The sequence below is a fragment of the Erpetoichthys calabaricus genome, chromosome 17 (genome assembly GCF_900747795.2).
Source record: "Erpetoichthys calabaricus chromosome 17, fErpCal1.3, whole genome shotgun sequence".
Lineage (NCBI taxonomy): Eukaryota > Metazoa > Chordata > Cladistia > Polypteriformes > Polypteridae > Erpetoichthys > Erpetoichthys calabaricus.
This window is the reverse complement of record NC_041410.2, coordinates 36,368,093-36,393,798: the sequence shown is the minus strand read 5'-3', so window position 1 is coordinate 36,393,798 and position 25,706 is coordinate 36,368,093. Positions and strand designations below refer to the sequence as shown.

The 25,706-nt window shown below is 38.6% G+C and overlaps 1 protein-coding gene across 2 annotated transcripts in view; it reads right to left on the bottom strand.

Annotated features, from left to right (window-relative positions):
• Nucleotides 1-25,706, bottom strand: part of LOC114668153 (cytosolic carboxypeptidase 4) — an 890,538-nt gene that overhangs the window by 557,124 nt on the left and 307,708 nt on the right. For both annotated transcript variants that reach the window (XM_051920839.1, XM_051920840.1), the window contains one exon: nucleotides 20,501-20,709. In XM_051920839.1, coding sequence (XP_051776799.1) covers nucleotides 20,501-20,709 — 209 coding nt within the window. The remainder of the gene's footprint in view (nucleotides 1-20,500; nucleotides 20,710-25,706) is intronic.

Genomic DNA, 25,706 nt, shown 5'->3' with positions numbered 1-25,706 from the left:
GAAGTGTAAGTTTTTTGGTTTTTTTTGTGTAAAGGTAACATGAACTGCCCCACTTATTTTGGACTTATGGATGAGATCCCATGATGATGTATGGTTGATAAGAAAAATATAGTGATGGAGGAGAGAAACAGAAAAAGTCAGAATTTGCAGCGTTATCAAGGCTACCAATTTGTGTAATATAAATCAATATGTCAGGGTTTTGTAGAAGGAAGCATTTTGGAAGGATTCCAAAAAAGAAGCTGGATATTCAGACAACTCTTTATTTCTTTTAATTGCTAAGAGATTCTGAGTTTCTTTGCAGTGTATAAGAGACTGCTGCCTTCTAGATTTTTTCAAAGTTAGAATCTGTATCCCCTAGCAAATGTGCATCGTATATGCAATTGAACCATCCGAACTAAAAATCAGAACTATACAATATATAGCATGTGGAAGTGAATTGTGTTTCATTTGTTTTGTTTGTTCTCTGAAGTACTTCCATTATATTTTGATCAATTGTATTGGGAGGTAAATGTGTCTTCTGCTTCTGCTTTGTTGTTTATAATATTACTTTTCCAACTCCTTATTTATATTTACTTCTTGTTATTCATACTTTAATTTTTATAGACTTAGCTAGAAAGGGACTTTATGCTGACAAGTGTAGGTAAATAGTGTGCCATTGTTTATAAAATGCTGGAAACGTATTGCTGGGAAAGATGTGTTATACCAAAATAAAGAACTGAAACAATGAAACAAAAAAGTAGAATAATGAAGAAGTAATATTTTGCTTAATTCTCAGCGTTTAACATAAGGCAGGCATAATAATTAGTACCTAATGATCCAAGTTAGTCTGACAGACAAGAAGCAAGAGTGTCTTTTGCATTGTCTTATTAAAAAGAGTCCTGAAGGAGTCAAATTCTTGCCAGCATCATAAAAAATGCTTCCAGACAGGAAAGCTTTGCAGTTCGACAGAGGAAAACTCCTTTAACAAATATGTTTTAATTAAGATGAGAAAGTTATGGATTATTAAATGGCAGAGTGAAAAAGTGCAATAATAAAATGGTAATTTTTCCTCCTGCTTTGATTTGCAGCTCACTGAGAAAATCAATATGATTGCCCTGAGCTTATGCATCACTCTTGCAACTATCTGAAAACGTAAGGTAGTGCTAAACTGCTTGTACATCACAGTCATATAATGTCATATATTATTGATTTATGAAACTTGATGGACTTCGATACAGAGAGTATTATGAATCGTATAAGAAACTCAACTCATGTAATTCTGCTTTGAAAACCAGTATTTAAACATAATATCATTGCGGGATAGGAAAAACAATTATTTTTTCTAAATACATGAATAAAAAGCTGTAAAGTGTAATTGAGAAGGTGCCGTGTTTTGTCTTCTGTGTTTCTTTCTTCCGTTATGTTTTACTGTAGAAGCAGCTTGAGCAGAGGAAGTCAGATTTCAAGTTTTCCAACAACAGTTTTAACGTCTTCCTGGCAATTGTCTAGTGATTGAAAGCCAGCCAAGAACTGGGTCTCATCCCAGTGAAGTGTGCTGGTACAACTGTAATTGTTGGACTGTGCATTGTTGAACGCCTCAATCAAACATGAAAAGTAGCAGAGAAACCTCATGTACCTGCAGCTTCACAAACTAAACCTCATAAACACATGAAAGTAGAGGATCTAGACTGACTAGTAAATCAAGAGTGTCTGCTGAGGGCTTCGATTCTGCTTTACCAGTACTGTCTGCTATAAAGTTTACAGTACTGGCACCGAGCATCAGTCAGTTTTATATGCTCTGTGGTCTGCTGTTACACATTCAGCAGCTGTTCCTCCGCTCTCAGGAATGTGTTAAGAATTTATAGCATAATGTTTTGTTCTGTCTTATATGTTACTGCATTGTTTTTTTTAATATTTCATTACTTTGGGGCATCTTGCAACTGTAGCGTACTGTCGAGCCATGTGGTGTGATGTAATGACATCAGTGCAATTGCCCTATAATGTAGGTAATATATCTTATTAAACAGATGATGAAGCAAGTGGCAGAGGAATCAAGAATTAATTCTCTATGGACTTAAAAAAATTCTGCCACAACCATGCCTGTATATTAATCGCTGCACTGCCACTGTCCACTGGTAAGTTAAACTATGAGACACTCTAGATAATATTATATGGAAGGCCTCATTCTTTAATTTTTTTTTTGTGGTTTTGACCCATCAGTAATTTACTGATTAGGTAAATTAAATTTGAACAATCTAGACAAGAGCTGGCCATTGGGCCCATCCTTTCCACTAAATACTTCCAAAATAACATCAAGTCGAATTTTGAAAGTTCCTAAAGTCTTACTGTCTACCACACTACTTGGTAGCTTATTATATTAGTATCTATGGATCTCCATGTAAAGAAAAACTTCCTAATGTTTGTGTGAAATTTACCCTTAACAAGTTTCCAAATGAGTCCCCGTGTTCTTGATGAACTCACTTTAAAACAACAGTCTCAATCCACTGGACTAATTCAATTCATAATTTTAAACACTTCAGTCACGTCTCCTCTTAATCTTCTTTTGATTAAACTGTAAAGGTTCAGCTCTTTCAATCTTTCTTTATAACTTATCCCCTGTAACCCTGGAATCAGTCTAGTTGCACTTCTCTGGACCTTTTCTAGCACTGCTATGTCTTTTTTGTAGCCTGGAGACCAAAACTGCACACAGTACTCCAGATGAGGCCTCACCAGTGTATTATAAAGCCTGAGCATCACCTCCTTAGACTTGTAATCCACACATCATGCTATATAATCTCACATTCTGTTAGGCGTCTTAATGGCTTCTGAAGAACACTGTCTTGCAGTTGATAACGTAGAGTCCACTATGACTCCAAAATCCTTCTCATTAAGTGTACTTTCAAATTTCAGACCTCCCATTGTGTACTCAAACATAACATTTCTACTTCCTATGTGTGATTCTTTATGTTTGCTGACATTAAATTTCATCTGCCACAAATCTGCCCAAGCCTGTATGCTGTCCAAGTCCTTCTGTAATGATTTAATGGATTCCAAATGATCTGCCAAAACACCTATCTTGATATCATCAGTAAACTTAACCAGATTGTTACTTATATTCCTATCCAGATCATTTATATATATTAAAAACAGCAGTGACCCCAGCACGGACCCCTGTAGAACTCCACTCTTAACATCGGCCAGTTCTGATGAGGTTCCTCGCACCATCACCCTCTGCTTCCTATGTCTGAGCCAATTCTGCACCCATCTAAAAACATCACCCTGAACTCCCACTTCTTTTAGTTTGATGCCCAACCTCTCATGTGGCACCTTATCAAATGCTTTCTGAAAGTCAAGTTAAATAATATCATAAGCTCCTCTTTGATCGTATCCTTTTGTTTCATATTCATAGAATTCCAGCATGTCAGTAAAACTCAGCCTTCCTCTTCTGAACCCAAGCTGACTGTTCAGTAAAACTGCTCTTCCTTAATAATTCTTTCCATTAATTGTCCTGTGATGCACACTATGCTTACTGGCCTATAGTCGTTGGATCTGCCCGATCACCCTTTTTATATAATGCGATAATATTGGCCATTTTCCAATCCTTTGGAATTTCCCCAGTGCGCAGTGACTTCCTAAAAAACATATGTGAAGGGTTTATATATGTACAGTACTTATGGACCTCCTTAAGAGCTTAAAAGCATCCTTTACATTTTGAATTAAATACTGTAAACTGTATTATTATTAAGGTAACTTTTTTTTAATGTTCATGTATAGAGGCTGGTGCTGTCATATTGTCTACTAGATGGTGAAATTTCAGAGTGACTGGAATTGCTATTGCAACATTTGTAAAATCCAGATATACTGTTTTTTGCATTTGGCCGGATTTTTGTTGTCATAATCAAACTGTGTATTGAAACCATTAAGTTCAATGACAAGAATATTGATGCTATTGAATTAATATTAATTCATAGTTCATATGCATCTATATGACCTGACACATTTAAGTGTATCACCAGTGCTGCTGTATTCAGCTTCCAGCTTATTGCAGTACATTTTAAAAACTTTAATTGTTTTTCTGAGCTCATTACCTCCATTTCTTGTATATTTCCATATCGCCACCCTGACGTGTTAATATGAACCATCACCAGACTTATCAACACTGATGATCCACAGTTTTGTATTAGGAGATTAACAGGTTTCACAGATGGTGGAGTTGGCGGGTGATTGATTTACTTCAGTGGTTTCCAATCCCAGTCCTGGGGGACTCTTGTGGTTGCAGGTTTTTGTTTCAGTCAGTTTTACAATCAGTGAGTGACATTTCCTTTAATTGACCTTGTCGTTTAATTAGCTGTTTTTCTTCTTAAAAAAATAGTAGTGAGAGATTTACTGTCTATGCAGCTTTACTTGTCTTTAGTACCTGTTGACCCTGATGCTATTCTGATCCTATGTCTTACTTGTGTTTCTGAATGAATCAGTAGTAACTTTCTCAGGCTAAAAAAATAAAATCTTTGTGGCTGGCAAAAAAGGAAATAATGAGGATATTAGAAATAAATTTGATCCCGTAGCATTAAAAGTCTAAATGAAGGTAAAGCATTTAGATCTAATCATAAACTCTGACCTAAACCTTTTCTGATTCCACCATCCTGAACTGCATTGTTGGATTTAGTACTCTAATACTGGTGGTGCAGTGAAGGAGATCGATCACATCCTTGTGGGCAGATGCTGGAGGCCCCCACAGAACTGCAGAGTCAACAGAAGTGCTTAGTTTGTGAATTCTGACCACAGACTTGTTGCTACACTTAAGATCCAGCTTAGGTCCAGTAGCTCATGGTTTATGTGAGGAACTTGTAGACATAAGTGCAATTGCCGGTCCTAATGTGATGTTGGAGACCTTCTATGACAAGACCCTGAAGGTTGCTGAGAGGTGTGCTGGTGTTGTCGGTGTTCCCAGAAGGAGGTATTTATTCTCATAGGACGCCCTGGATATTATTGAGGAGTCTTAGCACATGGCTTGATGGTATCTTTGGTCTCTTCCAGGAACTGAGAAGTACGACTGCAAGGGCTCTGAGGATAGATAAGGAAGTGTTTGTTAGAGGAATCTGTGAGCAAGTGACACACAATCTATGGTCTAGTGACACATGTCCTGCTTGCAGAGGAATTGAAGCATTATGCACATCCATATCTGTTCCTTGTAGAGTTGCAGTCAGGGCGGGTGATGGAACAGTCCTTACAGATGACACTGCAGTTGTGACCCACTGGGCTGGCTCGTTTGAGCAGATGTTTAAAGTTGATCCTCTGGCTAGGATGTTGGACAGCTCTGGTTCTTGTGGCTGATCTTCCCATTAGCTGTGAACCATCAATCTCACTGAGATTGCAGAGGTAATAAACCAGCTGAGGTTAGGGAAGGCTGCAGGGATCTGTGATATCTGAGTTGAACTTTTCCAGGCTAGTGGTAAGGCTGTCCTTCTGGCATTGCAAGCAATCTTTGCTTCCATTTGGGACATAGTCATCATCCAAACTGACTGTTAAACAGGACTTGTTGGTCCTGTCTGGAAAGGGAAGGATGATCGCCTGCATTACAGCAACTACTGGGTGTAATACTGCTCTTTGTGCCTTTGTTGATTTTCATAAAGCTTTGAACTCAGTTGATCAAGCTGCCCTATGGGACATCCTGAGACTCGCGGGATACCCCCGAAGTTGCTGGATGTCATAGCTGTCCTTTACTGGTACTGTGTTTGCTGTGCATATTGGAGGCAGAACCTCTGTGTTTTTTCTAGTTGATTCTGGGGTTTGGCGGGGTGTGCTCTTACTTCTGCCTTGTTCATTGCTTACATGGACTGGTTGTTGGGTAGAGTCTTAGGGTCCAGCGGCTATGGGGCATCTTTGGTGAAAAAGATTCACTGATCTTGATTTGCCGACGATGCTGTGATCTTCATGCAGTCAATGGAGGCTCTGATCAGGACTGTTGAGAGGCTGGGCTAGGAGTCTGAGTGTCTGGGCTTGCAAGTGTCCTGGATAACCTGGATCAATAACGAAGATCCAGGCCTTTAATGACCTCTTGGGCACGCCATCAGCAGTGTGTCTCTCTGCACAGAGTGTGACTGCGTTGAGAGTTTTACTTACCTCAGCAGTGACATTCATGTCTCTGGTGACTCTTCCTATGAAGTCTGTAGACAGATTAGGAGAGCATGGCAGGCTATGAGGTCGCTGGAAGGAAGTGTGTGGTGCTCCTCATATCTTTGGAAAAGGACGAAGGTCCAAGTCTTTAGAGTCCTGGTGCTTCCTGTTTTGCTATGTGGTTGCGAGACATGGACGTTGTTCAGTGACCTGAGATGAAGACTGGACTCCTTTGGTACTGAGTCTGTTCGGAGAATCCTTGGGTACCACTTGTTTGACTTTGTGTCCCAGAGGGAGTTGCTTATGGAGTCCTGAATGAGGCACATTACCTGCATTGTAAGGGAGTGTTAGCTACGGCACTATGGCCAAGTAGCGCGATTCCCCGTGGATGATCCAGCTCGCAGGATTTTCATTTTTGAACAGCTGGACCAGGTCAAGGGGACATCCATGTAACACCTGGCTGCAGCAGATAGATGGTCATTTCTGGATGGTGGAACTGGACCGCATGTCTGCCTGGGGGGTTGCCAACCTGGAGTTGTTTCGTTGTGTGGTAGGTGTAACAATGAGCTAAAACTAATGCAGCCATCTTCATATAAATTGCCAGAAAAGAGATGATTGGTGTTGTCAATAGTTTAGTAATTACCTGTGTAAAGAACTCAAATCCCAAAAATTAACAAATTATGGTGGACTAATTGATTGTTAGGTGTTTGAGTTCTTTGCTATTAAAAGAAAGAAAATGATGACTGTTCTTCAAAGCTGGAGTAGAAAATACATCTACATACAGAGGAAGAAAATGAATAGGGCCACAACCATCACATCCAGGGACTGCTGCTGCAACTGTGGGTAATAGATTGATCAATCTTCCTGGAGACTGAAGAAACAATTTACTTCATACATGCCATAGCTCGATTTACCAGAGAGTTTACATTAGCTATAGAGCACTGTTGTTCATCCAGAGGAATATGGTATTGTTTAAGAATTCCTAAAGGTAGTGTAAATCCATACAATCAGCTTTTTATGGTATTCTATCATTAATACACCAGCTCAATGGTGTCCAAGGAATAATACAAAATCCTTTATGTACTCAGAACCAATAGGCCAATTAACAGAAAGTTACCCATGAGGCCAGAAACCCGGCAAAGCTGAACACGACAATGAGCTATGTATCATAAAAGTGGAAGAAGGATTCAGGAGTGTAGATTCTGCATAGTTTTGTGTTTTCTGTTAAGGGAAGCAAAGTCAAATACACGCATGAGGTCTTATCACAGACATGAAAAGCACAAAGTATCCACAACCATAATGCAGAGTAAAAAAATCCAAAAGAAGCAGATTTTCGAAAATACTGAGAAATGAATGAACAAAGCAGTGATAATAAAATATGAAGAAATGTGCAACAATCAGAAAAGTACTGAAAGACAGATTTTCCCTTGCCTGCTTAATAATGAAATTTACAGAACAGCTCAAGAAAATGGGCGAGGTAAAATACAGAGTGTTGTGACTGAAGCAGTGGCGCAACTACAGGGAATAAAGGTGGGTCTTTTGAACCAGGACCAATGAGGTTGGGTGACCCATGGTGACTGCATGATTATGGTTTAATATGCTGTTAACTTGCATACCTAGTTGGCATCAGAATGAAAAGGTTAACAGCATTCTCGTTTCTGCAAGTCCATAAAGCTTAATTATACTGTAAGGGAAGGTGTGCTTGAGACCGCATGACATTCTGTCTTCATTTGCGCTAGAACATTTGTAAATATAGACTGGATCATAACATTTTAACTTTATATTGTGTCTTCTAATAACAGTCTATCTATCTATCTATCTATCTATCTATCTATCTATCTATCTATCTATCTATCTATCTATCTATCTATCTATCTATCTATCTATCTATCTATCTATCTATCTATCGTGAAAAGTGGATAGACATACAGACATGTCTGTCTGTAAGTCTGTATGTATGTCTGTCTTTCTGTATGTATGTTATCTTTCACAAGACTTAACGGATTTAGATCGGGTTTTTTTCTATAATTTGCTTGAACATTCCAGATGATTTTGCGACCTCTCTCATCGCGCTAAATATCATAGTTCGCTTGCGGCACTGATTTATTTGCGCGAATATGAGAGAGATGCTGCTGGCCGAAGGAAGGAGGGTGGGGCCCTCCTCACTCATGGCGCCAGCCTCTGTTCGAGTCGGTATAACTCTCACCATGTGTTGAAGCATACCTTGCCTCTGCTTAGTTAGCAATACCTGTTTGCTCAACAGTCATTATCATCCACACATTGTTAAGGAGTAACATTTGACGTTTTCGAAAGAGAGTTCAGACCTACGTGTGTTGTAGAGGGTACCTGCTGATTGCCAGAAATATCATGGCCACATGCTTTTCTCCCCCTGCGGGGTACGCTCTCCCATCAGAGCTGAACACGATCAGATGCAGTGCCAACGTTTGACGTTGGAGTGTACCTACCTTCCGCTTGGCCAGAATTACATTTTTTTTTAGTTTTTTTATTGATTTTTAAAGTTTGCCGTTTCACTACTACGTAGGCGGAGCAGCTAGTATATAATAAGTCATATTCCTATGAATCAGATATTTACCTGAGACGTTTAATGATTAACTGTTTTGGTATTTTCACGTAATGGCGCAGGGATGTTACTAGAATGTACCTGTTTGCTGATTGGCGTAACTGAAATTATACTAGCTATTATACTTAAAAGAACCTGATAACGAAAGCTGTTCTGTTAGGATTCTTTTGCCATATTGCATTCTTTCAATGTAATAAAAGGACATCCATTGTGAAGTTCATTTGTAATCGTGGCTCAAGACTATTCTTTATTTATGGAGTGTTTTTCTCAACAATGACCACTGACCTTATATGTAGCTTATAAACTTGATGTATCTCAATGATGGTGTTCATTTTTAAAAGCAATTTTTTTTTGTACTAGTACCTATGAAATTCTAGTTATGCCACTTGATCAAAGTCAAATGACAGAACATGAAATAAGAGGTAAGGCGGAGTTCTGAGCAGATTCTTACCCCTTATTGTCTATTAAAGAAGATGAGAACATGACGTGGAACTGTCTAGAGAGCAAAGTAACATAAAATGAGGGTTATATTCAGAGTTGGAGACTAGGCCTGAAAAATAAAAACCTCTGAGGTGAGCATTGTGAAACATTTGTCTTCTATGTGGAGAAGTGGGCTGCATTATTCTTAAAATACCATGAAGAACTGCATAATCAGAGCAGAGAATTTAGGATTAACAACTTGCTGTGGGAGTTAACCAAGGCACAGAAATTCAAACAGTGTAGGTAAGAAATACAGCCGTTTTTTGAGGTTGAAGGTACAGAATTAGAGAAAACTGATTAATGCTCATGATTTGCAGTTATGAATCATACATGCAAGGTAGCATTTACGTTATGACTGTAATTATCTACCATTTGTGTTTGGTCTGGATACAATGTCATATATGTCGCATCTCCTAACATGTGACATATCTTCTGTACAATGAAGTATTTTTTTGCCATTTATTTCAGGTGTGAGCAATAATAACAAATCCAGAAAACACTCTTGACCCCTAGCCCCCAAAAACTGCATGAAGTCAAGTCTACAGAAAAATGTATCATACTGTATGAATATAAATATGAATGACTCATTACTGCAAAAGATGTTTGTTTTCCTATAGTGATATAACTCACAGTCACGACTATGTGTGTGTATAAGTTGTTAAGTCTCCTGGCTAAATTAGTTATTTCTACTGATAGCTGATAGTCGTAGTGTAACATTTAACTTGCTGATATAATTTCCTAGGCGGCATTTTTAATTCTCAGCATGTTTCTATCTACATTTCAGACATCTGTACTTAGCAAATGACTCACTTATCTGTAATTATTAACAGTTTTCTTTTCAGCTTCATGAGAATCTGTTTGTTTCCTGTGACAAATGCAACTATAATTTGGCTGAAAAGCCAATAGTTTAATTAATATTAAAATCAAAATTGAGATATATAAGGTAAAACTAAGATATTATCAAGGAGACCGGTCACATGATGGCAGGGGCATGGGACATAATCTGGGGAACTCACTTAGTGCTTTTACTTGAGCTTTGTGTTTTCCCCTTAGCACCAGCCCATTTAATTTCATATTATTTAATGGCTAGTCCTATGTTTTTTTAAAGTGTTTTGAAGGTTCTGACTTTTTAACTATTGCTAGCTTTTAAGCTTCCCTGTTTTGACTCCTGTTTCTGATCTTCTTTTTTGCCATCAAAAGCAGTCTATTCAAATCTGATCTGATCTGATCTAATCTAATCTAAACATTCACTTAAATGTGTGTAAAGATCATAATCAGATAATCAGTGGAATTTTGCAATAGGCAGAAACACTAATAGCAAAATACCAAACTACCCCCATCCTCCCCCTCCCCACCCCCCCTATCCTAGGCAGACTGTCACACATGTGCGCCAGGGGGTCATCTTCCTGGTTCATCTAAAATAAATAATACCACCCAGAGATGTCTCCTTCTTTTCCTCACAGCCTCAAGGAACCTCCCCCTGGGGGTGCTGAGACAAAAGAAGCCCCAGCATATTAAAAGAGACCACCCCATGAGGATGGTGTTGTATATAGACAGTGTCCCGGCTTCCATGATAAAACCGAGCCCAGAACTCCCTTCAAGTAAAAGAACGTCTGATTGAAGAACTTGTTGTTGATAAAGAACGCATTTTGGAGAGCTTGAAATGTATCATTCCCTTTTCATTTTTGTTGAAATTAAACAGGGTTTCTTTTTTGGCCCAATTGGCACCCCAAGCATCCTGCTTTTGTCCTGCATCATCATTTTGCCCCACTACAAAAGCTACAGAGAAAGATTATTTCTCAGTCCAGAAGGCCACTCAAGAAAAAGACCCTCTCCATCTTCAGGTAAACAGCTCCTTCAGTAGGGTGAAATGAAGCTATTTAAGTGCCCAGATCTCACAGTGCTAGCAACTGATTATGGGAGTATTTAATATACTCTGCATGAAATTTCTTTTTGTCTCTTACATTTGCAAGTGTTGCAGATGTAATAATAATAATAATTCATTACATTTATATAGCGCTTTTCTCAGTATTCAAAGCGCTATCCACACAGGGAGGAACCGGGAAGCGAACCCACAAGCTTCCACAGTCTTCTTACTGTAAAGGTAGCCTTCAGGTCTTCTTCAGTGTGACTTGTCCAAAGTTCACAGCTTGTCACAGCAGTTGACAGCCAACACTCATGTTTTCAATGGCAGCAGTAGATCATTTGTAAATTTCAAATCCGTTTTATACTATTTCTTCAGTGACGAGCCAGATGCCAGATCACATCTGATCTTAACACTAATCTCAACTAGTATAGTCAAATAAAACTAGTAGATAGTGAAATAAGTTCTAGCTCACAATAAAAACAGAGAGATAACGCAGATCTTTTGTGAAAGACCGCTGCCTAAATAGCTTCTGGAAATTGTTTGCCATACATCAGTGGTTCCCAAACTCGGTCCTGAGGACCCATTGTGGCTGCTGGTTTTTATTCGAGCCAAATTTACAATTAGTTATAATAATTGATCTCATTTATTTAGACGGTCTTTTTTCCTTACTCTTATTCTGCCTTTAGGAAAGCACAGCAGTATGATTTTTACCTTTATAAGATTAGGGGGCTCTGCCCCCTGCTCACTTCGCTCACCAAGCCCGGGGGGGTAGGGCGCTACATGCTAATCAGTTTGCGGCTCTGCTGCTCGTATATGGGGAAGCAGATGTACAATTTAAATAGATTGTTATCTTCATGGGAATTGTTACATATGCATAATAGAACTAACCATTTTACATTACAGCAAGTAATTAACCATATTAAAATATAGTAAAACGTGATAAATTAAAAGAAAATTATGTTTAATGTTGGGTTAGAGGTATTCGTTGTATTATATGTTTTTGTTCTGTTTGGCTTTGAAATGAACACACAAATACTTTTTAAACTTACACTTTTACTGTAAAACTTCAATAAAAACAATATTTGGAATTAACTTTTAGTCAATATCACATTGAATTTTGATTCCGTGTTTGGACATAAATCGCGACAACACAACGTATAACTGCCTGTGAGTGAATATTGTTTCTTTCTCTCTAATAAATAAACCAACTTTTTTGAATGTTTGTCCATGTGATTTGTTAATTGTCAAAGCAAAAGCTATTGTAACGGGAACCTGTAAACGTTTTAATACTAAAGGCATATCAAGATCTCCTTTGGTGTCTAATGTTATCCGCAGATGATGTACTACATTACCTTCTTGTCTTTCTGTTAAAATTTTACATTAGAATTGTTCAACCAATTTTGAATACAACTAATCTTGTCCTATTGCATAGCCCATCACTCATACATAAATTACACAATATAATTATGATACATCCTTCTTTCAACAGTAATTCGGCCAGTGGAAGACCGGACAGTGTTAACAGTTGTAGATATTCTACGGGATATTGTAAGTTGTTGTTTTCATCTTCCGCACCATCACCACCAATCTGTTTCAGCATAGTCTACTAATACGCATTTAAACAATTTGCCGTGTAACCGATAATTTTCATGTTAATTCACTTGAGTTCATCATTTCTCGGTGCTAGGATTTCCCGTGTATTCATTTCTTCTGTTGATAACCCTTTGAGATCAAATTTTAAAATAACATTTGGACATAATAAGTCTTCTTTTATTGGGAGCATAAAGTGAGGAAAATGTAAAAATTTATAAGAGCCGGTTGCGCAGGAACTGTGTCTGACAAAAGCATTCACACCATTGAGAGGTGAGAGGACCGTGGGTGTGGGCCATTAACCAGAAATGGTTTAGAGGAGGGCAGGACCCCGTCTACCAACTTGAAAAAATCTCTTGGTAATAGTCTAGATTTTCTTTTATAATAGAGAGACATTTAGACATATTTCTACTTTTGCTTTAAACGCTTACCTCTCTTTTGTTGTTGTCTTATTGTTTTGAGATTTTTTTTTATGCAGTTTGCACCCTTCATTGTATCCTAATGATAATAATTAAAACAAATAGAACAGACAGCCAGGTAAACAACACTGAATGATGAAAGGCTGCAATAACTTTAGCGTCAGACCCACTAATTAGTGGATAATAAATTAAACAATCAGAATGCCTGGAAAAGCAGAATGAAAATCAGGCTGAAAATTTTTAAAAAGTTAAAAAAAATAAAAACATCCCCTTATAAGTGCTCAGTACATTTTAATAAAAATTTACCAAACTTAGTTTTGTAATTTCTCCATTGACTCCAAAACATAGAAACTGGGACATAACAGCTCACTTAACTGGGCTAGGAGACCAATTAAAAACAAAAACCTGCAGCCACAGTGGGTCCAGAGGACTGAGGAAGCAGTGCCATATATTATATAATTTGGTGAAAACACTTATCTCATTGGAACAGTTAGCAAGAAACCCAAATTTAGTTAAATGGTGAAGTAATCAGAATAAATATAGTAATGTGGACCTGTGAAAAAGAAGAGAGTTTACTTTGGTTCAAGAGATGGCAATGCGAGCTTCCTGGTTCTGATCTGAAATCTGCAGATAGGAGCTCTAGCCATATAAGGTGAGACTGCATTTCAATAAATGACTGATGAGCCTGTCATGTCGAAAAACTCACAAAGGTAATAGAAAAGGGATTCTCAACTTGATAAGGAGTTGGGCCGCTCAAAATAAACAGAATGCTGTTGTTGGCCACAGCTTTGTACTAATTATTTTCAAAAAGTAGTCACAGCCTACATTCTTGTATCTGCTTTCAGGAGATTTCCATTCAGTTCAATGAACTTCCTGTCTGTATTATTGGCAGAATCAAATGTATGTTTGCTTTGTTTTGGTAAGGCAAGCTGTTATTGAGGTATTTTTTGTTCATACTAAATGACAGACCATTGCCAGTTTGATTGGCAGTTACACAACCGCACTACAGTAATCCCTCCTCCATCGCGGGGGTTGCGTTCCAGAGCCACCCGCGAAATAGGAAAATCCGCGAAGTAGAAACCATATGTTTATATGGTTATTTTTAGAATGTCATGCTTGGGTCACAGATTTGTACAGAAACACAGGAGGTTGTAGAGAGACAGGAACGTTATTCAAACACTGCAAACAAACATTTGTCTCTTTTTCAAAAGTTTAAACTGTGCTCCATGACAAGACAGAGATGACAGTTCTGTCTCACAATTAAAAGAATGCAAACATATCTTCCTTTTCAAAGGAGTGCAAAGCAAGCAGTCAAAAAAAAAAATCAATAGGGCTTTTTGGCTTTTAAGTATGCGAAGCACCGCCGGTACAAAGCTGTTGAAGGCGGCAGCTCACACCCCCTCTGTCAGGAGCAGAGAGAGAGTTAGAGAGAGATAGAGAGAGAGATAAAAAATCAATACGTGCCCTTTGAGCTTTTAAGTATGCGAAGCTCCGTGCAGCACGTCCTTCAGGAAGCAGCTGCACACAGCCCCCCTGCTCACACCCCCCTACGTCAGCGCAAGAGAGAGAGAGAGAGAAAGTAAGTTGGGTAGCTTCTCAGCCATCTGCCAATAGCGTCCCTTGTATGAAATCAACTGGGCAAACCAACTGAGGAAGCATGTACCAGAAATTAAAAGACCCATTGTCCGCAGAAACCCGCGAAGCAGCGAAAAATCCGCGATATATATTTAAATATGCTTACATATAAAATCCGCGATGGAGTGAAGCCGCGAAAGGCGAAGCGCGATATAGCGAGGGATCACTGTAACTACAACTACAACAGTATAAATAAAATCAAATTTGTTTTATATAGAAACAAAAAGAATCTGAAGGAATTACGTCCAGGTGAAAAAGTGTACCCAAACAAGAGCACAAGGCCAAAACATAAAATAAAGAATAGTTTGTCTAGTTCCAAAGGTCTTTCCTACTCTCCTATACAATTCCAAACTTCAGGCATACTTGAAAATTCAAAGGAGAACAGATGCAGTATGAGATTATGAATAGCTTATCATGCAAATCAGTTAAATTTACACTTATACATACCAAGCAGCAGGCTTGTGAGAGAACTGGACAGTACAATTCACTGCCAGCTTGTTCAAATGGGTGATCATCAGACATCAGAGTGACATATAAGCACTGCATGAGATGCTCATCTAGGAGACGATTATGCTGGCTGCTTTTGATCAAGTTAATTGTGAAAAAGACGCATTTGTATAGGCATGTCGATACAACCATTGTCAACAAAAAGTCTGCGGCTATTCTTCGATTGCAAGTTCAACATTTGCAAATTCTTGTTTTTAATACATTTTGAACTCTTTTACCGAAATGCAGGTTTATTGATCTTCGAAAATCTCTTGGGTTTGACTGGGGACAGATATTTGTCATACAGAAGTACACTTGTTGGAATCTTGGTCACCAAAACGCCTATGAATGTTTTGGAGCAAGTTTTCTCAAAAATATACGCATTTCTGAGACTACACTTGCACTGGATTCATGAAGCATTGGAAAAGGTCGTTTTCAATTTGTTAATTCAGGGAAAAAAGAGATTGAACGTCAGTATTTTATTGGTAACGTTTTGAGATTCAATACTTACTCATGAAGAGAGTATGTACAACATGATAAACATTTTTCTGTCAGAAGGTGGCATTTTGTTGTAGCTTTGCTCCCGAATGCCCTCTTCACAAGTAGTTATTTAATGTAAATTAAAAAAAAATTATTTAAATTTTTTTAATTTTTTGATTTAATTAAAATGACATGAAATTAAATAATAGGCCATTTCATTTTACCTGCAGACTACATGTTGAATATGGAATAGAGAAACCACTTAAAAGTCTGTTTCAATGTTAAGGAAATTAACTTCTCCAGCCTAGGAACCTCAAAATATCTGATGTTTTCAGAAAAAGGTTGACATCTGTCAACACCTGCATAGCACACAGCCTTAGGTCAGCCACACTCATTCCAACATGCAGTAGCATTAATACAGACATCAAAAAATTCAACTTTTCTACACTAATTTCCTTAGGCATCACAACCACCTAATGAAAATAAATGGCCTACATACACAAAATCATATTTTGCATATAATATATAACTAGCTCTCCCCTGTGGCTCCGTCCACATAGTAGTGAAACAGGACAGTGAGGAGGGCCCTGTCCGGCTCCCCACTCCTGACATCACGTTTCCTCCTCCCCTTAGAACGCAGCATCTGTCTCAGATTAGCGCAAAAATATCGCTCCTTCAAGTGAACTATGATTCTTAGTGCAATGAGAGAAGTCGCAAAATCAACCGGAATGTTCAAACAAATTATAGAAAAAAACCTGATATAAATCCGTTAAGTAGTTCTGTCGTTCGGAGGTAAGGAATGCCCCATGGCTGGCGCGTGAGTAAGGAGGGCTCCACCCGCTTCCCCCCATCCCCCCCGGTGTCTCTCAGATTCACGCAAATAAATCGGTACTACAAGCGAACTATCGTACACAGCGCAATGAGAGAAGTCGTAAAATCAACTGGAATGTTCAAGCAAATTATTGAAAAAAACCCGATCTAGATCCGTTAAGTAGTTCTCTTGTGAAAAGAGGACAGACAGACAGAAAGACAGACAGACGTTATATTTTATATAGAGAGAGATTAGCTCTCTGTATTTACTCTTTCTTCCAATGCGGAGGTTTGTTGAGACCTCTCTAGCTGCCCACCTCAGTCCAGAACGTTCATTTAGGTGTACTGGACATTCTACAGTATATTTAGAAATGTATATAGTGAAACCAATTTAAAATGTGAAATATTTGTCATTTCTTTCGTAGTTGATGTTGATTCTGTTTGGAGGACATTGCCAGCCAGAAACAGTCCAAAGGTGTGCTAGTAGGTAGACTGTAAATTTTATGCCTACGTATGCAAAGGCCTGCCTCCAGCAGATTAAAAGTAGGTCTCAACTCTCTACAACACTATAGTGGGAAAATAGGTTAATAATGAATGAATAAATGTATTTTTTGGTGATGTAATTAAGCAGTAATTCACTGGAAGATCTGCACATGGTGAGGTTACTTGGGAAAAGGTTTTGTTATGAATGTATGTGAGTAAAGGCTAAGCAGAACATCAAATGTTGCTCTGCTGCTTTAATTAGCTGTTCATAATATAAATAATATATGAATTGCTTTGTAAAGCTCTTTGAGGCTCTGCTCAAAGGTAGGCTCTGGCTCTTACTGACTCCGATTAGATACATGCTGTAAAAGATAGATTGGTGCAAGAATAGATGCATTTTGGGAACACCAAGCTATATTTGCACTGCAACTTAATGTATATTAGAGCAGATGAGTGCAGCCCTGAATGTTGCTAGTCCTGTCTCACTATGTGACCAAACACGAGTCACCTAATCTATTTGTGCTCCAACTGTGATAAAAACATGCAGGACATGTTATGGTACATTAATTCCTTACTTTGTATGCATGTCAGTGGATCATCCTCTGGGCTCTTCTGAGGTATGTAATTCCACCCCAGGTCTAGAGGGGGTGCTGGCGCTAACATTATCCTTTTATCTTTCCACCACACTGCAGAGAAGATGCTCAGTGAGGGCATTTTACTCTGCCCCTTCATGTCCCACCACTACATATCCCGCAGTTCCTGGAAGGAGGCCTCACCCTTCCCACCATGACTTTAAGAGGCTTTATCAGCAATAAAGGTTCCTGAACCAAGGACCCTGATATTTCGTTCATTTTGACACCATTCAGCACACCTTTTGTTTGCTCATTTGTTTCAATCAAACAGCAACTACGTTGACGTTACTACATTTTACCTTGTGGACCTGCAGTTTCTTCCATCAACCACACTATGTTTGTGTCATTGGACTGGTGCTGTGTCCAGGACTACCTTGTACTTTGCTTCCAATGCTGCTGAGATAGGCTGCATCCTCCTGCAATGCTAAAATTGGACTTGGTTTTGATGATGATGAGGCTGTTTCATGACTCTTTACACAATACATAAATCACTGCAGTAGATGTGTGACCCTGATATTATACAGGGTGAGTCAAAATTATGTTAACACTAATGGATTATTTTTTATCTCGACCACATCTTTTCAGATCGATGGACAGGTCGTGGTGGACCATTGCCATGGCCTCCACACTCCCCCTGATTTGACACCCTGTGATTCCTGGTTATGGGGTGTGGTGAAGGAGCGCATGTATAGCAGAAAAGTTCATGATATCAATGACCTGAAGGACAGAATACCGACTGTGGTATTATCTATTCCCCGTGAAATGTATGTCCGGGCTTTACTGTTGCTCATTGGTTTTTGTGTGTTGACCGTGATGGTGAACTGTTAGAGACATTCCTGTAAATCCCCTTGCACATATGAAGTATGTGTTGTGAATAACACATTTCAAATGTTAACATAATTTTGACTCACTCTGTATTTACATTTAAAATTTACTAAAGTGGGTGACTTGAAGATACAATGTTTTGCACTGCAGCCTCAGAGAGCCAGAGGACTTGGTTCAGATCTCACTCTGGTGACTGTCTGTGTGGAGTTCATACATTTACCATATCGCATCTTGGATTTTTTCCAAGTTCTTGCATTTTCCTTCGGAGTTCCCAAAACCATATATGTGGGTGACTTTAAATTGTCCCTGTATGAATGAGCGTGTTTGCACACTGCTATGAACTGTTAAGATTTTACCTTCAAGATCTCAGAGAAATGTGCTGGCAAAATGGTTTTAAAAGAAACATACGTCATCCAAGAAGAGATAACTTGAAGTGAATACCTTGAGCCTTTCAGACTAAATTGTCAGTTTAATGAAGCAGAACTTCAATTTTAATGGTTTTCACCGTTAATGTATTTGCTTTTTTTTCCCATTTTTTATTACATATGTGTGTTAATTGAGAAAGATTTATTTGCTACCTGCTGTTGACTGCAGCTCATTCAGTTAGTGACTGTGCTCCAGCCCCTTCAGGCCAGTAGCTATAAAATATAATTATAGAAAATGGAAAAAAGAAGAATGAAAGTTTGACCTGGGCGTTCATGTACTACAGAATCAGGGAACACTAAAGCAATAAGCGAGCGAGTAATAACATTGACCGTTGGCTCTTTTCAAAGCATGTTTGAAATACATTAGGTTAAGATTAAAGACATCATATGTATGTATCATAGCCTTTGAGGCAAAAGAAGAATCCAGTCGAACAAATGAATGTTTACCATGGAAGAAAATAGGAATTGAGAGTAAGAAAAAACAATATGAAGTGCTGCTTTTGGATCTGTTTCTGTAATGCAAATATGTAAAATGAGAAAAGAAAAGGAATGCAGCAAAATAAAGATTAAGTAATAGTATAATAAAATTAAGACAAATCTTGAAAAACATCCAATATAAGACAGAAAACAATAGGGTAATAAATATAATATTTGAAATAAGTGCAGTAAGGAGTCAATGAACGGCATACAGTAAAACAATTAGTGGATGGATAGATAGATAGATAGATAGATAGATAGATAGATAGATAGATAGATAGATAGATAGATAGATAGATAGATAGATAGATAGATAGATAGATAGATAGATAGATAGATAGATAGATAGATAGATAATCCCCAAGGGGAAATTCACATACTCCAGCAGCAGCATACTGATAAAAACAATATTAATTAAAGAATGCGATGCAATAGATGAACCAAGTCCAGAAAATAAAAACAGAAAAATAAAATTAGACAGGAATTTCAAACAAGAGAAACAGAAAACCAGATAAGTGGATATTCCCCCTGCCCCTGTGCTGGATAATATTTTGTTTTGTTGATTCTGAAGGCTTTGTATATAAGCAGTGCAGAATGAGATTGTACCAATGAGGCAGCGCCAGTGTGGTGCCCATCGTTTCATGCTTCATGTCTGGTAATCCATGCATCAGAGACCTGGGCTCATTTACTGGCCTGCTCACTTTATGTGGGTGAGAGGTTTCTGTAGGCACTTTGGTTTTCTCACATAAAAGTATGCATGAGACAGTATGACTAAGTGTGTGTGCGTGTGTGTGTGCGTGTGTGTGCGTGTGTGTGTGTGTCTTGAGTGCACCTTGCAATGGACTGACATCTTTTCCAGGACTGTGCCAGACAAGGTAGGCTCTGGTTCCTTGTGACTTTGTAATGGCATGTTCAGCAATTCAATGGATAGGCTTTCAGAATGAGAAGAAACAAAACAAAACAAAACCATGAAAGTGCAAAATAAAAGAAATCTCCAGAACAGAAAACAAAGAAAAATGGATTGAAAAGCAGAAACTGAAATAATAGCAAGTAAAGGTGTTGGCAACACAGAAGAATGAACTTAATGTAGCTGGGTGTGATGAGAAATACGGGCAAAAGAAATTCAAGGTGAAGAATGTTGAAAAGGAGGGGTGGCATGATGGATCACACCATATTATAAGAATTCAGGAGAAAGCAAAATGCTATGCACTCACCTGCGTGGTGCGATATAGGATACTGATGCCATCACTTTCAAACAGTGCCTTCTTCCCTGCACGGATGTTGGTAATGTGTCTGAGACAGTGTAAGAGTGATCTTCTCAAGGGGACATACTGATTTTCAAGGTCAGTATAGTGCCAGTCTTCAAAAAGCTTAATCAAAGTGGTTACGTAGCCTCTGTCAACTGCATGCCGACTGTTGGTCTCTAGAAGTGAACACAGGGACAGGATCATGTCTTATTATGCCTTTCATATCAGAACATATACTTTTTGTTTGCAGAAACATACAGAAGAACTCATGCCTGTATCAGTTCCCCTTCACTTATGTTTTTTTTAAGAGATGGTCTACACCTAATTAAATACTTACTAATCTATGCTCAGCACCGAGTGATGGATTTTACACATTTATAATTTTCAATCATTTTGTCAGGGCACTGCATATAAAGAGATCACATGTACCAGTGTTAGGGTTGCCAGATTAGAAAATTAGAAATATGGGACACTCTTAGAAACTCTCTCTATATTACTATATATATAAATTTATACATGCCCCCTACACACCCAGACCAATATATTATATAAAAGTAGAGACATAAGTTTAAAACATAAAGCAAGGATTTTAATGGGTTACGAGGAAAACAAAAGTAAAATCATTTGAAAATTATTTACTGAAAGTGCAATTACACACACCACAGTTTGCTTCAAAACAGCTTCAGCCTTGTTTGATAAATGTCCATTCGCTGGAATATTCATCATGAAATTTACACTTATGTTTTGGCATCTTGGGATGGATGGATGGATTAGTTTTTAACTTAGAAAAAAATGTGGGCCATGGCAAGTAGTAACAACACACTTGGTTGACAGTCACTGTATGTTGCAATGCTAATAGAGAACTGCACAGCAGCGCGGCTGGAGAGCAAAACGGTAAGAGTGTCACTGTCCTCAGCCAACCAGAGCAACTGAACAAGTTACAAACAGGCAGCAAACACAAGTTTCCTCGTTACATTTGGGTTATTTTCATCAAGAGAATCTGAGAAAAGACAGTATAATTACTTATAAAGTTACAACTAAGTACCGTAAGAAGGTAGTAAAAATATATTGTTATTACGAAATTTGAAAATGATCTAAATACGGGACATTTGGGTGTCCCTGAAAGGTCAGTACGGGACAGGGGACAAAATGTTAAAATATGGGACATGTCTCATATATAAGGGACATCTGGCAAACCTAACCAGTGTTCATGTCCAGCTTCTCCAGCTCTCCCATACACATCCTAAAGTTGCACATAGCAGGTTAATTGCAACTTTAAAGTGATTCTACCTGGATGTTGCACGATCGTGGTTCATCTTAAGCTGTTCCAAAGGCTATGGCTTCTAAGACCCCAAACTTGACTTGAGAAGTGTTCTTGATAATGGGTGCTTAGACTTTTCTAGTTGATCCTTTAGATTTCCTGTTATTCTCAATTTACTGAAGAGTAAAAAGATTCATATGCTTCACACCATTTAACTCAACAACATGCCTGGCTGCTCTGGTTTGTTTTTAATCAGTCACAATGCAATACAAAAGCCATAATGCCCAAAGTATAAAAAAATTGATCTATGAAATGTATTATGTAGCATCTATTTTACATTTTTTTAAATGTCTTTAATGTAATTATATTAATGTGAAGATTTGGCCTCTCGCATGATACTATAAAGTTTTTTAATGAATTTATTAAATTAAACTGAAGAGGTACTGTTGTCAACACAGACCCAAGTACCGGTCCGTCACAATTGTTGTGAACTTCAGAGATATGACACAGTAAGCATAAAAGATCTGATGGTTGCCTACGTCTATAATGCCTGTGAATGTAAAAGGCTCTGAGGTACATTAAGTGGGATATATAAATATTCCCATATCCACCTGGCAGCACTGCAATCACTGCTGTCTAAAAAGCTCCATTAGTGTCCATTTGAAAATCCATCCATCCATTGTCCACTGCTTATTTGAATCGGGTCGTGGGGGCAGCAGCCTAAGCAGGGAAACCCAGACCTCCCTCTCCCCGGCCACCTCCTCCAGCTCCTCTAGGGGAACCCCGAGGCATTCCCAGGCCAGCATGGAGATATAATCCCTCCAGCGTGTCCTGGGTCTGCTCGTGGCCTTCACCCAGTGGGACATGCTCGGAACACCCCCTAGGGAGGCGTCCAGGGGGCATCCTGATCAGGTGCCCGAACCACCTCAACTGACTACTCTCAATGTGGAGGAGCAGTGACTCTACTCCGAGTCTCTCCTGGATAACTGAACTTCTCACCCTATCTCTAAGGGAAAGTTCAGCCACCCTGCAGAGAAAACTCATTTCAGCCGCTTGTATCCACGATCTTGCTCTTTTGGTCACTACCCAAAGCAAAGGGTAGAAACGTAGATTGACTGGTAAATCGACAGTCTCGCCTTTTGGCTCAGCTCTCTCTTCACCACAACGGACCGTTGCAGAGCCCGCATTACTGCAGATGCCGCACCAATACGTCTGTCATCCTCCCGCTCCATTCTTCCCTCACTCATGAACAAGACCCTGAGATACTTGAACTCCTCCACTTGAGGCAGTAATATGTTCCCAACCCGGAGTGAGCATTCCACCCTTTTCCAGCAGAGAACCATGGAAAATGAAAAGGGCAAAAGGGACAAGTGAAGATTAAAGTAAGGTGGAAAGGATTCCGACCAGGCCTGACCTCATATTTGAGAAATGTTTGATCGTTTTTAAATAAGTTGTATGAACTGTCGCACCTCACGGTGAGTCACGGCAAGCTCAGGTACTGTGACATTTTGGGTACTGTGGAGAATTGACCTCTTACATTTGATATTATTTTAATGCAGGACGGGTTTCATTAGACTAAGTGGGAAAAGCAGCAGAGGAGGACTGGAGGTTTATGTGAATAACATAACCAATGGTGAAAAATGGAGCACAGAAATCTAAATCTAAATGTGTGATCCAGACATTGAAATACGGACTGAATTACTCCGCGTTTCTGCTCAGGGATATAACATACATCATCCTAGCTGACTCAGCAGCAGAAATGATTCACTCTGTATCAATATCTTAATTATGAGTCATTTTGATTAATACAAACAAGTAAATAAATATCATTCCATTCATGGACAACGTGGGCATGATCTCTCTAGAAAAACAATACTCGTACTGCATTATAAAAGCCATCACTCTGTGAACCTTTTAAAGTGTTTGCAGATTTGGATGTTGATAAACCAAATGTGACTCCATGAAGTGTAAAACGTCTAATGTATGATTGAATCTTCTTTCTGTGTACATTACAAATATTTCTGTGTCCATCATACTTTCCCTAGGACATGTCTGCCCTTGGTAGCTGTGCTAGCCACCAGTTTATGTCACAGATGTTTTTGTATACACATGAATGGTACCCAAGCTGTAACCTGCTCCATCATTGGGAGCCATAATATAGCTTTGTATTGGGTTGCAAAAAACAATTCTCTTATCCGGTGGTTCTTAATTTTTTTTCTGTCAAAATGTAGCCTTTTTTGTGTCTTTGAGACTCACAATTGTCACGGAGCATCATACATTATTTTTTTGTATCTCTGCCAATCATTGTTCCAGTACTGCCGGTTTTCTCTTGGGGAATTGCAGACGCAGATCATAGTGGATTACGTTTGCCTATAATGCCAACGGTGACCCATTGCAAGGCATTCCACAAACCATTTGCGAGCATTTCAGATTGAATACGGTAACCCAAGCGTAACCAAGTTCAGACATCACATGACCCAAAATTGGCCACAACCCATAGTTTAAGAAACACTGCTCTTAGCCATACAATCTAAAGGAAACATTTGAAAAAGTCTGTGTAGACCGTTGATTGCAGGGGCTATGACTTTATTATTAATTTATAACAGGCCATGCTTCATTGTTTTTTGCCTTTTTCTGCTGCAGTAGGGCATGGTGTCACTCCCCACTGATCTTTTACCAAGTCATGGGAGTAACTGCAGCAGCCGCTGACAGTGAGTAACTGCACTACTGAGTAAAGTGGGGCAAAAAGTGTAAGTCTATTAACAAGCTAAGCTAATAAAACTTTTGTTCATGATAGAACATCTCTGAAGTTGCATGAAGCATTTGCAAAGGGTGGACCATATGTGAACCTTTGGAATAATAAAGTCACTTGCTTTTTCCCATGAGCCACCTGACAGATCTGCATTTCAAATCATAATTCTGACTGCAGCAGTCACTACGTAATAAGCTTGTACACCTTAATAAAGTCATGTACATATTTACCTAAATCAATGACATGAATTAAAAAACACATCCATGCGGATCCAAGTGGACCCCATTTGTAACCCACAAAAGCTACTTTGTGCTGTAATTCAGAAATATCTGCTTTAAAATCATTTTTAAGAAATCTGCTTACAGCACCAAAATAATTGTACTTTGTATTTTAATCTTTGGATATTAATGATGTCACACATGAAAAGCATTTAGAAAATTGGGCAGACTATATTTCCTACTTATCCATCCATTCATTTTTGTAGCTTTTATTTCCTGTGGAGAGTAATGGCAGCAAAGGAAATAAAAACTAATCGTGGATTGAATATATGTCAGTTATAGAACCTACTTCTGCACATAATGTACCTGAGCCAGTTTACTGTTGTCAATAAACCGGATGGCAAGGAAGGGAATTAAAATACTCTGAGAAAATTCACACATTTGGAAAACATGAAGAGTTCACAGAGTGTATTTATGCCACAAATGAGACTTGGGCCCGAGGGCTGTGAGGCACATAATGGTTCAAGGACTATTATCTGGATTATGCCCCAGTTTAGCAAATTTATCTAATTATCTTTTTTCTGATGAAACTCTCCAGCAGCATAATGAAGCTATTAGCTTTTGGAATATCGGTTGTCAGATTGATCACAACCTACTTTTATCATCCATTATTCGCTTTTAAAGTGGACATGTGAGAGAAATAAAACAACACAAAGTAATCAGATATCAATCTGAAATTTAGAAATAAAATAAAATAATTTAGTGGTCTCACTTGCTAAGGTTCCCCCACCCTTAATTGCTTATTTCAACCTTAAACCGCTGCATTCACTGTGTTTTAATGGCTCCTTATTAGCAATAAGATGTAAATGACAAAGCAGCCAGAGGTTCTCCATATAACTTGTTTCGATTTACATCTCTGTGGGTTCATCATGCACTGTTTGA